Genomic DNA, 14878 nt, shown 5'->3' with positions numbered 1-14878 from the left:
AATGCGGCTCCTTCAAAAGCAGTTGTCAGGGAGACGCTCCTTCCCTTGTGTTGCTGAGTCTTTGTTGTGTGTTGGAAGTTAATAGCTTCTTTACTCAGTAACCCAAATGCCATGTCAGAGCCAGACAACTCTTCCCCTCCTTACAACTGTTCGGGTGAGGAAGAAAGGAAATCTGTGGCATTTCTTTTTAATTCAAAATATCCTGAGACTTGCTGGTTTCTGCCAGAGCTAGATATTAAGTATTTGCTTAAGTATTTTTTTTTCTTGCATTTTTTAAAGCATGGCTATCAACAAAGAGATCAACATTTTGGAGAACTGTCGTGACCTTACGTCTACTGCATCGCTCAGGTATCTGCAAAGGCTCCACTGCAGATTCCTGATGATTCACCAAAGAAGGAAAGCAACATTCCCTAACCTGGAATAAACCCTACTTTGAGCTCACTGCAAGATCTCTGCAGCTGTCGTACAATCCTTTTAAAAAGATCTGTCTTGGTAATGGAGAAATTCCACAATTTTCTGTATATGGAAAATTGGAATGGGTTATGAGTGAAGCTGCTTCTGACAACCTAGTCAGTGGTCTGAACCACGTCTGTGTACAGTAGAAAAAAAGTAGTTCATTCAATCCAGGGAAACTTCTTTTAGAAAGAGAAAATATCCCTGCTCTTAGTTTTCTTCAAAGCATTTTTCAGCAGAGGTACTAGCCACAGCTATGATAGATTGAAAGGCACATGCTGCTGCAGGAGTTGTACTATCAGGTTTATAGTTCAGTGTCACTTGCTCTGAAGCCCTTGCTCTCATTTTCCAATTTACTTTTATCGAAGAGGAGATTTAAAGCATGTCTCATTTTGAGCTATAAATTCCAACTCTCTAGGCTGCTCTTGAGTTAATATGGCTCTCTGAATATGACAAGTTAGGATTCTGCTTCATTCCAGAAATGATCATTACAGGCTGTTTACACAGACGCTTCCAGCCCTGTGACAACTTACGCAAAACTGCCCAGTCTTCCACATATTTGAGTCAAAAAAGAAGGTGCTTATTATCCAGTCTGTAGCACTAGCTCAGCTTCAAACCCTTATTTTAAAGGCAGGAAGATGAATGAGATCTGCCATTCCATAACCTTGTTCTATCTGTACCAAGACAGAAGTCAAACTAGAAGCAGCTGACACACAGGACAGAATTAGTTACCTCTTAAAAGCATCCAGGTATGCAGCAGGGAGGGGAATCTGGGACTTGAGTTTGTTTAACTTCAATATAATTAATTTCCTAGTATGAAGGAAGAGCCAAACAAGAAAACAACTGTAGGGAAATAATACCCACGCAAAACAGGTAACAATGACTGCTTGTTGAATGACTTACTAAGACTCGTGCAGAAATTTCGTCATCTTCATAGTGAGATCCTGTTATCAAACAAGATGACATTGCTACTTATAGTGGCTAGAAGGAAATCAGATATTGTTTTTAAATAAGGCTTTGCTCCTTCATATCAATCAGTACAGCCCCCCAAATCCATGTGTCAAGTAGCAGAAGCCACAAGCTCACACGTGCATGCCTCAAAACACTTTAATGTTGGCATGAGGTGCAAATTCTAGGGACCTCAAAAGTAATTACTCTTTCAGTCAGTCAAATAACATACCCAGAACTGTTTGGTTAGAAAAATTCACATTTTAACAGACTCCTAGGTACAAAGCAGTCAACACACAAACTTTGACCAATCACAACAGCAAAGGACAGGGTTTGTTTTTTTCTTTTTCTTTTTTTTTTTTTTTTTTTTTTTAAGGGGGCCAGGGCTTGGAAAAATACAGCACACTAATGAAACAAAGTGCAAAAAATACAAAAAAAATAGAAAATAGAAAAAATGTATTTACAAGTGGTACATTACTATGATCAGAAAGCACAAAGACAATTGCTGCTATAATACATGCACTGGGTCAAGAAAACTATTAAAAACCTGCAAGTGAAATGTTTGTATTAGAGAGATACAGAGAGAGAAGAAAAGAAAAAAGAAAGAAAGGGGTAAAGAAAGGGGCTTAAACATTTTTCTTCCTTAGTTTGCTACATTGATCAAAATCAAATAACCTCCTAGAGTCCATGAGTACAATTGGTACAAATACTACACTGTTTTTTTAACTGCAGGTTCAGTTGTAGAAGGGAGAAAACAGTTGCTTATTGTAGGTTCATATACAAGAAAGCCATATTAAACTGCTCTACATGCTAAAAATTACAGCAAGCCCCTGTCTGCTACATAGCATGATCTTAGCAGGTTTTTCCTTTTTATTTATTCATATATATATATATCTATATGCGTGTATATATATATGTATAAAAATCGTGCCCTTGTTCACTGCAACATGACATCTGGGTGGAAATGCAACTTGTTACAACAAATTCTTATATGTATACTGCAAGAAGTCACTCAATGTCTGTGGATTTAATAAGTCACTTCACACCACAGGAAATATTTAATAAATCAAAAAACCCAAAAAACAAAACAAAAAACCCATATAGTGACAGAAGAGCTTCTGTCTCAGTTCTCTTCAAAACTGAAGTCCAACAGGAAACTGGTCCCAATATACATGAGAGTTCTCTGAAGAAGCTTCAGTTTGCTTAACTATTTTTTCTTTTTAGTGTTCTCAAGTTTCTGAACAACTTCAGATCGTTTTCAGTTTAAAAGTTTGTCTCCTCTCTTGCAAAGGTCACAGTCTGGTACTGATCCGTAAGAGGGGAAGGAGCAAAGGGAGGTGTCTGCAGTCACACAGAGGGTCCCATCTGCAGGGATAAGAGGAATCAAACGGAGCTCCAAAACCTTTGCTTTTTTGTTTTTTCCTTTTTTAATATAAAGTCCATTCATACAAGTTCCATAAACTGGCACCTTTCCCAGCACCGGTCCAGCTTTAGGTGACAATAAATGCTCAAGTTGAGAAAAGGACAAAGGCAGAAGTTCCAGTCACTTCCTATCTGCTGTATCATACTTCCAGGAAACGGGAGCTGCTGGACTTGGAGTGGAAGGGTTCAGACCACATGCGACGAAGATCGCCCTTTGGAACGGGAGACAAGAAAGCAAACTCATTCAGAAATTATCAAACAGCCCAGGATCTTCAATGACTATAAGCCCTGTGTGTTTAGGTGTCTTGTCTTAAGGCAAATCTGCTCTCACCTTTTAGGAGAGACTGTACTTCTGATACAGTAAGAATGAAAATCCTTTCCAGGTTGGGTAAAGACTTGTTTATCTGGGGGCCTGTTCCACCTGAAAGGCATTTCTGATCAGAGATACCTCAGCTGGCAGGCCCAGTGCCACAGTGCTCAGAGCTGTAGGTCAGTATTTCAACAAGTCTCTCTGAAGCAAAGAGCTTTTAAGTTCCCAGCTGGCTGACCTGCCATGAGGTGTGCAAAAGGAATCTGCCCCCCCGTCAGGTGTTAGGGCTTTGCATACACACTTTCTCATGACAAGCAGGCCAAGGGAAATCACCACTATGTAATTTAAAACAGAATGCCCTTTACTACACTGGAATCAGATTAATGTATACTCACTGAGAGTTTAAAATACAGTTTATCTTACATCCTAGACAGGAAATCAACTCTTCATTAATCAGTTCCCTAACAGCAATGTTTCATGACTACAGCAATGAGAATCCAGTTTTCCATCACTGACGTCAGAGCAAGTAAAACAGACTATCACACCCTCAGAGAAATGAGAAGTAGAAAAAACTTGCTTCCATGTCATCACTGCTACATACTGCCATGCAGGGGACAAAACTTCCCACAGACCATGTTAACACTAATCTCACCTTTAAATAGGCCATGGTGAGGAGTGGCAATAAGGTAAATGGTACCAAATACAGCAGGGCGGGCTGTGCTGCCCGGTGAATGCGAGAAGCCACTGTCGCAGTTAACAGACCTGTAAGAATAAAAAGAGTGATACATTTCCATTAGCGATGTACATAGATTCTCATTTCTACCCACACTAGGATCCTATCTTCCAGCTCTGTTAAAAGGGAAGAAGTAACTTGCTTTTCTACTAGCGGTGGGCAAGGCACTATGACTTTCCCTGGATATAAAAGAAAAGTGAAAGACTTGCTTTATTTAAATTACTTCTTAAAATGAGACACTGTTGAAACTAAACATAAGATTACTTTCTCGATGGTTAAACTAATTACATTAATTCAAACAAACAAATGTCAGTTGAAATCTGTCAGACTGCACTGGTGTAATTTCCACTGTGACAGCTGATATCAGCTGAGGTTATTCAACCTGAAATCCATAGATAGAAGCATGAAAGGTCAAATAGGAAGTTCTCACATTAGGAATCAAATCTCTCAAGCATTTGCTGGAAGAGACTGGGGAGGAAGGTGTGTATATTTTTTTTTTTTTTTTTTTTTACATGCAGTCTTTTCTTCTGTCACTGAAAGCCACAGGAGTTTTAAATTATATGCATACACTGTGCCTTAGAGACAAATCTATCTAACTAGGGGAGAGGGGAAGGGGGGATGGACTGCTATGTCAGCAAGTGAAAAATGTAGGATTTTTTTTGTGGAAAGTTTCATACAAAAGTACAAACGCTGAGTTCTGAACAATCAACCTTCTTTTCCAGCACAATGCATCTCAAGATTTAACATGCAATCTATAACCCCCTACAACTCTCCTCCTCAGTACTGAAGTGAACGTCCACAAAATACCAGACAAACTACCCTGACCGTATATTCCACCCTTGCATTAATATATTTGCAATGAGAAGAATGGGGTAAGGAGAGTCTCTCCAGGTTGCCCCAGTGAAATCTGGATGGAAGAAGGGGAAGGACAGGAAATGTTCCCTAAAAGTCCACTCACAAATAGGTTCATATTATCTTGTAACCTAACATAACCAGCCCATTCTTGTACACTGAACAGTTGTTGTTTTTTCCTTACCTACAAAGTATCCAATGAGAGTGCAGTGAAAGTAGGAAACTTTCTGCATACGTCCGGAGATGTTTCCAGGCCCTGGTGTACCGCATGTATCACTGTTGGCTTGTTTTTTGTAGTTGTCATAACGCAGGACAAAGCAGAGCAGAAGACCGGGCATCACGATGTCTCCAATACCCAGCATAGAGAAGTGGCTGCCTGTGGAACTGGATAACCATTCAGATTGGGTGCATGTCCAAGACACTCGATGACAAACTCTAGACCCTCATTCCCTTGACTCTCTGCTCCTTTAGTCACCCCATCTTCCAGCTGGCATGACTTGTCTCTATGGCAGAGGCAAACTGCCAGCTGTTAAGACAGGTGCAGGTGATCCCATCACCACCAAAGTACTTTGAATTTTTTTTACTCTTACTTCTGATAGCAAGAATCTCTTGCTTCAAGTGCCACCTGATAGTACTTCAGCTTCTACTGCATATGAAAGCATTAATGGATTAAACACTCCCACCTGCCTTTGTCTCCCTTCATATAAATGCTTGTGCCCTTACTTATGCATGTGTTGCCCTCAGAATCTCTCAATGTCTTTCTGGATGGTGCAAACAGTACTACACGCAATAGTCCAAATGAGGCTGCACTGATTTAAAGACATCATGACATTCATTTTATTATTTATACTCTCATTCCATATGCATCCTAACATACTGTTACATTTTTTCAAAGGTAGCTGACACTAAGCAGGAGTCTTCAATGACCTATCTATAGTGACAAGAAAGTCACTTCATATTATATTAGGACCATGCCTAGATAAGCAATTTTTCAAGCACCTTTAATGTTTACATCCTGAAACAGCAAATTGTAGAACACAAGAGAAGAAGCTACTTAAAGTCCAGTCTTAAATTATACACAAGAGGTGGTTAAGGAAGTAACTGTGGGTGTGCCATCAAATAATAAAGACCATAATACAGTTATGTTCAACCTTCAGGCAGCACTCTCTCCATTACACTAAATTCTAACCTGTAAGCAAGAAAAACCTTGAACTAGACAACAAGGTCCCTTCATGAGACTGTACATGCTTGAAGGTAAAACAGAGCCCTAACAAAGCAAAACATCCACAGCAAGAAAAAACACACATGATTAGAAAGTAAGGTTTGTGATGTTGTTCCAAGCTAAACAGGTATCCCTTGAGGAAAATGGAAATCCAGCTGAAAGTTTAAATTTAAGATGAAAATTAGAGAATTAATGAAAAATCCTGAAGGGCAGTGAGTCAAATATAAACAGCAGCCTGTGAGGTTTGGTAGCTCTGCTGGATCAACAGAGGTTTAGTTAAAGGAGCAAGCAATTACAAGGGCACTGCAATGAAACCATGTGATCTCTTTCCACCAGGCTTCTCCATAAAACTTAAGGTACCAAACAGCCCTGCAAAGACCAAGATGTTAAGAAAGACTGTGCTGGAGCACACTGAGCAGTAGGGCAAGAATTCTGATGGATTCCAAGAAGCAAGTTAAGTGCATATTTAGCAGCTTTCTACTGTATCAGAAGGACCAGGGAGCAGCAAGTGAAGCTTTTAAGGAGGTAAATGCAAAGATTCTTGGAATTACAGTCCAGTAAGATTTCACTTCAGAAGATAGTAAAAATGATCATTAAAGACTGTACGAAATTAAAATGATCACAAAGGATAAACCAGCCCATCTCATGTAAAGGAAAGCTGTGCCTTTTGCATTTAGTAAAACTTTTAGGCCTGTTGATAAAAATGGATAAAACGGAGGCAGCTGATATTTAATCTTTTCAGAGTTCAGGTATCTCAAAAAAGTCTTTAAATAAATAAACCTAAGTCCAAACAGAGAGAAGCAGCACTGTGATGACTTGAAACTGGGTAAGGGGCAAGCTACCCCACCCAAAACAACAAAGGATAGAAACATATAGCCTATTTTCAACATGGCAAAAACAACAACAGAACTAACAGCTCCAGATTTAAATTTTAAAAATGTTAATATTTTATGCATATTGAATGACTATATAGTCATTATGCTACTAAACTGGAGAATAAGTCAATAAGTAAAAAAGCATTAACTGATGACAATTATTAAGCATCACGACTAGAAGACTAAGAACTTCAGATGGACCTTGCAAAGCTGATTTTAATGTTTGCAGAATTCAGGTTACCAAATTAAGAGGGGGGGGAGGAGGGGGACAGACAGACATCTCATTGTTAAACCACAAAGTACAAATTGCTTTATGAGGAGTAGAAATGTTGGGCTGTTTTGTTGCGTCTCCTTGCAGAGCTAGAAGAATACAAAATATATTATATATGGAATGAGTGGGAAGCTGTTTATCATCTATAACATGAAAATCCAAAACTGACAAAAAATGAAGAACAATCAGAACTGAAAAACAAAATTTGACACATGAATCCATATGGAAATAAGTGACAAAACATCAAGGCCAAACAGTGAAGGGATACAAAAAAAGGAACATACTTGTATAACAGACAAAAGTCTACAGCTGCATTAAATAAGTACTCAAAAAAACCTCAGACTGAGAAAAGCCAACCACTAATAACAGTGGTCAGGAAGAAATGTTCTTTCTGGCCAGGTTATTCTCCTCTGGAGTACTATGGCTGTCCCTTCCTCTGCATAACCCAATATATCAGCGATAAAAGACCCATCATAGAACCACTAGTCTAATGCAGAAATCTAATTCCCAGGAAACCTGAGATAACTAACTGAAGGGGAAGTGACATCAAACAGGAGATGACATGGATTTATTTTTAGCAGCACCCATTTTGACAGAAACTGAGGGAATTCATTTGTTCTGTAATACAGTGTAAAACCTGTTAGTCTTACCTTGGAAAGACAAGTTTACCAGGTAGCGACAGACGGGGAACATCTCTACCTACATTTGGTCCCAGGTGAAGCTTCCGGGATAAAACATCAAGGGGATTATCAGCTGGTTGTGTGGCCACTTTCACCATAACATTGCTATTAAAGATGTAGGCAGAAAAAAATACCTAGGATGCAGGAAAATAATTAGAAGCAGAACAATTGCAGCTATAAAGCAATACAAATTATATTATCTTAATTACTTTTCTGACTTCTGCTCTGTTCAAGGAAAGAGACAGAACACATATGGGATGGCTGGTAGGTCAGGAAGATACAAAAATACAAAAGTCTACTCAACGTTCAGATGAAAAGGTTTTTAAGTCCAGTTGTCTTCAAGAATTTGAATAGGAAACCATTGGCCTAGGACAGTCAACCCAAACTACTGACTTCACATCTTTATAAAGGAGCAACAAGGACTCAGCAGGGGTAGCAAACGCAGGTAATAGTATGGACAAAGAGGAGGATATAGTAAACTAGGAGCATGAACAGATGTGGAATTGCTTCACTCGCTTGCAGATGCTTCTGTTAATGAACAGAATGTTGAAAATTGGTCTAAAAAACTGTCTTACTCTACTGAACCTTAGGTACACTGGAAACACTGGTGCACTGCCGACAGGTCGGTTTGGCAAGTGGTTTCCTGAACCAGTGCCGGAAACTACTTAACTAGTACCATGGGTATGACAAAACTCTTTTTCATGGTTACAAAAAGTGTGTTCCAGTCAGTCTCTAGCCATGCTTTCTGCATGGGTTAAAAAGAGTTTCTCTCATCCATGCAAGCAGTTAACCAGTTTTTGTTCCCAGTTTAAGAAACCCACTGCTGGTGATTGCAGTTATCAACAAGTCAGTTTCCTTGGACAAATAAGGCTTTACTTCTGCTCTTTTGTGTATGCTCATTCTAATCTGCAGCCATGATTTTGCAATTTGTGAGGGCGATGCCTTCCCTGCATACCAGAATTAAAATGTTCTTATTGCAGTTCTGCACACAGCAGATAGTTACTGAGCAAAGGACTCTGCTGCCTACCATAAGCGTTTCAAACAAGCAAAGCTCAGAACTGGACTAAGAGGGGCTCATCTTCTGACTGCTAGATCTTTGCAGTTCTGTATCCTGGACATTTTTTAGCTGGCAAAAATGAAAGAGCAAATTCTAAATGTGGAAGACAGCAGAAATTTTAAACCTGAATGAAAACTTACCCAAAATACATCATAAATTAGTAACCCCGAGAGCAGCAAACAGGAAACCTTGAGGCTGGGCAAGCGCACAAAGGCTATCATTGCAACACACAGGCCCATAGCCAGAGCTGCAAAACAGTAAAGAAAACTGGTTCATTATTCAAGACTACAGGAATGGTAAAGAAGGTCAACACTTGCGGTGATAGTGCTGGATATACTAGGTGACTTTCTAATATTTACAAATAGTGGCATTTCCCTCCGCTGACCCCAAACTTAAGATGATAAAGAAATAAGAAAATAATATACCTAACAAACATACAAGGTCAGCAGCAAATGCACATGCATGAAGGAGTTACACGTTGGGTACAGAGTACAATCTCACTTAACTAAACTTTAATTATCCACAACAGGAGCATGTCCCACAGCAGCAAAGAGGATTAATTATTTCCCCTCACATTACATTTTTATTATCTAAATGTATTCAGAGCAACTTCACCTACGACTGAACGGAAGTATTCTACATCAACTACTGAGATGTTAGCCATAGGTTAAAAACCTTGTGGCAAAAGCAGGTAAAACGACTGTTTCAAGTGACATCGAACAAAAAAAAGCTCTGTTATCCGGCATCCCCCAGGAATGGGGGATGCCAGATAACAAAATATACCAGTTAATTGAGCAGCCAAGGCCATCGCTTCTTCAACCGCATCTGGGGCATCCCTCTCCCCCTTCCGTGGCATCACTGCCCCTCCCATGGGCCCCACAGGACAGGGAGTCAGGCCCCACACAGCCCCACGCAGCCTGTTATGCCCCCAACCCATGGGGGCTTGGCAGCACAGGCTGCTTTGCCCCAAGCAGTAAGGGCTCAGAGAAACTGGAAGTGCTGCAGTGGGCACTTGCAATTTCACTTTTATCTTACAAGCCAGCAGGCCAGTTAATTGAGCATACCAGCTTGTAAGATGATGGTTAACAGAACTTTTACTGTAATTTGTTTGCAAATATCTAGTTGGTCTAATAAAAGATATCACTTCTTCCACAAGTTTGATTCCTTTTGCCCCTAGACCAATATACCTACAACCTGTATACCATAGAACAACCTTAAATTTCTAATACTGTAAGAAGCTAGAGAATGGTTAAATACAATTACTAGTTTAGAAAATGAAGTAAGGGTGGTTTGTTTCTTTCCAGGGGTGTTTGTGTAGTTACAAAGCCCAACTGAAAACATAAAAGCTAAATTCCAGCTTTAGAGCCAAAAGCTGAAACAGGGTCATGTTACCTTCCTTGACCCTATTCAGAAAAAAATGGTAAACAAACAATTACAGAATAGTAACATACGGATTATTCAGAACAGAAACCCTTAAAATGATCAAGTAAGATGTTACAGGCTTTATTCAATGGCTCCCCCTTGACAGTCAGTACAAGATGGAACAACAGCAAGGAACAAGAAGCTGTACCTCTTGTTCTTAAAGGAAGCAAGTACTCTCTCACAGACAAAAGTTAATTCCAAGAACATATGCTTGGGTAGGCAACCAAGTACATGGAAATGCAGACAAAGCATTCTATTTGTTGCCCCCCCACCTTTTCTTTTTCTTTTTTTTTTTCCAGAGAAGACCCTTAGCAGCTATATTGAAATTTACTCTTTGCCTTTTCCTCAAGCCTTGTCTTAAGAATCACTCAGCTTTACTAAATTCAGCTGAATAGTTATCAATTTTAGTTCTTGGTATGTAAAGTCCTAAAAATGCATTAATCAATAAGCACTTTAACATCAACTTCCATCTTAGGATCACAAGATATTTACAAACATTTACATGTGTAATTGAGTTCTGTGAGATTGGCAAGACATTATAGCCATAATTTCACTGAAGCACAACCACTGCTGGTACAGAACACAGCAGTTAGACCAGAAAAACACAAAAACCTATAAAAGAAAAGGAACTGAATACTATTCCTTGGTTAAACAAAACTAAAAAAAATAAATGCGTGCAGCACGAGTACTACCATGAGGTAATACTAACTAGGGTAAAACACGAGTATCAAACTCATTCAGCTCTGTGAGTCTGATGAGAGTCGCTGGGCCGGTCTATGGGCCAGACTGGACCATGCTAGAGCTAGTGTGCAAGAGTACACAAGTGGGGCACCACATGGAGCACATGCCTTCTGCCAGCCCTCCCATGCTGTATTTAGTGCATGCTGCTGGTCCAGCCTCACATGCCACGTGTAGCAAGCACTGGCCCCACTCCAGGACTCATTCTGCACACGGTTGGCACAGGGTGCATGTCGCATGGGGTGCTCTGCCAGAATTGTCCTGCACACTGGCTCCAAGGCTGACCTGAAATTGGGCCTCAGGCCATCCATGCACTTAGGAACAGCATGCATGACTGGTCCAACGCACACAATACAAGCAGTGCCTACACCAGTGCATCCATCCTATGCACCAGGCTGCTCTGCAGGCTGCATGTGCCACACCGGGTTTGTCCAAGACCCACAGGCTGCATCATAGGGTTCCCTGGGTTGATCTGGCATGCAAGCTGTATGTTTGACAACCCTGGGCTACAACATACATGTTAATGATCTTTATTCTTCCATAATAAGCCATGGAATTTCAAATACAACCAGTTTTCAATTTATAATCCTATTTCATCTGAAAGCTGCAAAATTCTTTTATCAGCATGCTAGGACAAGGTTTCAGTACTGACTAAAGGAAACTATGCCACCAATCAATTGCCAACAATGCTTCCTGCGCTTGATCTGAGCCAACAGTGGTTTTATACAAGCAATGACCTAAACTCACCCTTCTTAGCTCGAGAGAGCTGACGGGGTCAAAACAACACAAGGTGGTCTGGCTACAGGCTTTAATAAAATAATGAGATTAGTCAAATAAAATATACCCAAACTACAGCTGCATGAATTGTAACCAACTCTAAAACAAGCCCATTACTAAGGCCTAAGAATTTTGACACACTGAATCAGGAAGCAAAAGCTGTGGATTTGCAGCAAGAGTTAGACTTAGCATAAGCAGAAGAGTAAATATAAAAAAACATGCCGTCTTACTTAAATCAGTGAGTTTTATCTGAAGTCCAGGATAGTGTTAGTTTAAGCCTGCTTATTTTAGAGCAGAAGTTCTAGTTTATAATTAACTGGAAGTGAAAAATCTTTACCAGTGTAAAGATTTATTTTAATAGTCATTATTCACAAATCAGTTTCTGTAATATTGCCCAAATACACACCTACACACATGACACAATTACACTTGTATGTAGAAACTGATCTGCACGGAAGGAGTCAAAAACCTCTATAGCTAGGGAGAGTTTCTTGTGATTTAGACAGAAGCATATGACCCAGGAGCAAGAATTGAACATCAATAGCATACTTAGAAAATAATAAAATTATTGCAAAAAGTAATTCTAACTTAAATAAATTTTACATAAAAGTAGTTCAGAGAGGGACAGAGTAGTTTTTAGCTAGCAGGTCACTCACAGCTGTGAATGTATCAAATATCTTTAAACTGGAGTCTGCATCCAATTTAGCCATTCCTGTCAATGCCAGTATAATATTTGTGTATTCTAATGTTATTATCATCTCTGCCCACTCACTTACAAGAATTTCTGTACCAGTGCACTCTTTCACATACTGTACACTAGGGCTGGTAAAACTGCAATTTTAAGACTAGAACCAGAAACAACAAAGGACAACCAAGTTAGCAGGTTCAATTTTTCCCTACCTTCCAGTAAAGGATCAATTGCTGGTCAGTGCAAGAAGCAGCATACTTTGAAGTCCTGCTCTTACTTGGTAATTTTTATTTCATGGTTATATTAGCAGAAATCCCTATAAAAATGTTCAAGTCTGTTCCACACAGAGTTAATATTAACAAAAGGCTAACAAGTCATCTTCTGCAAAATTCCCTCAGCAAAGTCCTGGAACAGTCCCAGTACCTCGACAAACACAGTTCACACATGAGGAAAGACATTTCTGTTTATAGGTTGCAGTGTTCATATTCCCCACCTCCAGCTAACCAAAGCATAGGAAGGCTATCTAAATACACAGGAGATGATATATCCCAGTACTTGCCAGGCTGTAATGATTTCAACCTCAATCATTTTGTCATCCAAGCAAAAACAAGCAAAACATCTCAAACACTCCACTCTAAGAAGTGAGTGTTTTAAAAACCCACAAATGTGCATCACGTGTCAAAACAACTCCCTTGGGACAACAACATACCAATTCATTGGGCAAAAAGTCCCTGGACTTTGGGAACAGCCCAGCCAGATTCTCTGGGGGGGAAGGAGAGGAGGGAGGGCAATGTCAGGACTTGTGCAGCAGGTAGTGTGCAGAGAGGCAAGAACTGCCAGACTGAGACTTTGAATGTTTTGAAAGACATCTGTCAAGAAGGAAAAGGCTCGATAACAAGCAAAAAAGGAAGATACCATCATAAAAACACACAAAATGAAGCTGCTCTCTTAAAATGAAGTATTCTCTCTTCCTCTCTCAGACTACTCGTTGCCAGACTTGCAACATCTGTTTTGCTTTTTACAGAGGGAGAGAAACAAAAGATCAATTCTGCCTGAACGGGGAGGAGCAAAACCACAATAGGCCGAGCAACAGCTACTGGCAGATACTGGCTTAAAGAACAGCAAGTGCCCCACTTGCATATATTAGTGAGCACTAGTTATTGCTGTATTCTTCCTCCAAATCAGATTAATTGATTAGTTTCCAGTATTCAGTTACAGAAAAACAGAAGGTCCATGCAAGACGATGCTGACTTGACTACAATGGCTAAAGCAGCAGAGCTCATTTTTCTGACAGAAATCTCTAGAGACTCTTCTCTGCTCAATACTACTGGCAAATATTAATTTGGAGGATTTATACATACTAAAAAGGGCACCTATCCATATGTCGAGACATCACTGGCATAAAAATACTTAAAATGTGACAAAGCTGAAGTGCAGCAACATCCAATATGATCTGTAACCAGAAACCAAGAAAAATTAAAATCAACGACTTTCCCCCACTCGAGACATACTACAGCCTCTGCAGAGTAATTATTCTTGAATAAAGCCTCTTTATTCTGGAACAGAACTATTACTCTGGAATCTATTTCAGTCTCTTTCCCTTGGGACTCTGTAGGTCTTGAACTGTGCCCAGAAAATTTACAAGGAACTGCTGCAGTTTATGAAAATATACTGTGCATTCAAGCTGGGCTACTCTGCTTAAACTCAGCCCCCTGTACTTTGCAAGTTGCACTTTTCTGGATGTCTAAATTGAAAATCAACGTACAGTGATGCTTTATTTAATGTTGAGGCAGCAAAAGGTACAAATGATGCATCAAGTCTATATCCAAAAGGAAAAGGTGCAACATCATGATCCCATACAAGTGATGAAAGCTGTTGCCCTTATCTGCTCCAGTAGCAGTTGGAAGGCTAAGCTAGACTGGGAATTTGAACATCGAATGCCAAAATGCATGCTTTGATTAAGAAACACTTATTTTCAGTATGCCATAGGCAGCTGGTTCTCATCCAGATGAAAACAATGCGATCTAGAATTGGTCCAGGACACCTACATTTCAGATAAGATGCAAATACAGCCATAATGCCATGACAAACTTCCTTTGTTTCATAGTTGGTAGGGTCGGAAAGGACCTGAGCAGATCATCAAGTCCAACCCCCTGCCATGGCAGGAAAGAGTACTGGGGTCAAACAACCCCGGCAAAGTGTACATCTAGCCTCCTCTTAAAGACCCCCAGGGTAGGAGCCAGCACCACTTCCCTAGGAAGTTGGTTCCAGATCCTAGCTGCCCTGACCGTGAAGTAGCGGCTCCTGATGTCTAGTTTGAATCTACCCTCTGCCAGCTTGTGTCCGTTGTTTCTAGTCACTCCTGGCAGTGCTCGGGGGAACAGGGACTCCCCCAATGCCTGCTGGTCCCCTCTGACTAGTTTGTAACAG

At 40.1% G+C, this 14878-nt stretch overlaps 1 protein-coding gene across 1 annotated transcript in view; it reads right to left on the bottom strand.

Moving 5' to 3' along the window:
- Nucleotides 1-1550: 1550 nt before the first annotated feature.
- SPPL3 (signal peptide peptidase like 3) overlaps nt 1551-14878 on the bottom strand; it is a gene marked incomplete at its 5' end in the record, with an annotated part of 49116 nt that continues 35788 nt past the window's right edge. Inside the window, 5 exons of the mRNA XM_019539404.1 lie at nt 1551-3035; nt 3786-3895; nt 4903-5102; nt 7737-7900; nt 8964-9070. Coding sequence (XP_019394949.1) covers nt 2964-3035; nt 3786-3895; nt 4903-5102; nt 7737-7900; nt 8964-9070 — 653 coding nt within the window. The remainder of the gene's footprint in view (nt 3036-3785; nt 3896-4902; nt 5103-7736; nt 7901-8963; nt 9071-14878) is intronic.

This window comes from Crocodylus porosus, unplaced genomic scaffold (genome assembly GCF_001723895.1).
Source record: "Crocodylus porosus isolate Cpor-Errol unplaced genomic scaffold, CroPor_comp1, whole genome shotgun sequence".
In the NCBI taxonomy this organism is placed as follows: domain Eukaryota; kingdom Metazoa; phylum Chordata; order Crocodylia; family Crocodylidae; genus Crocodylus; species Crocodylus porosus.
Note: the sequence above shows the minus strand (reverse complement) of the source record. Positions and strands in the feature narration are given on the sequence as shown.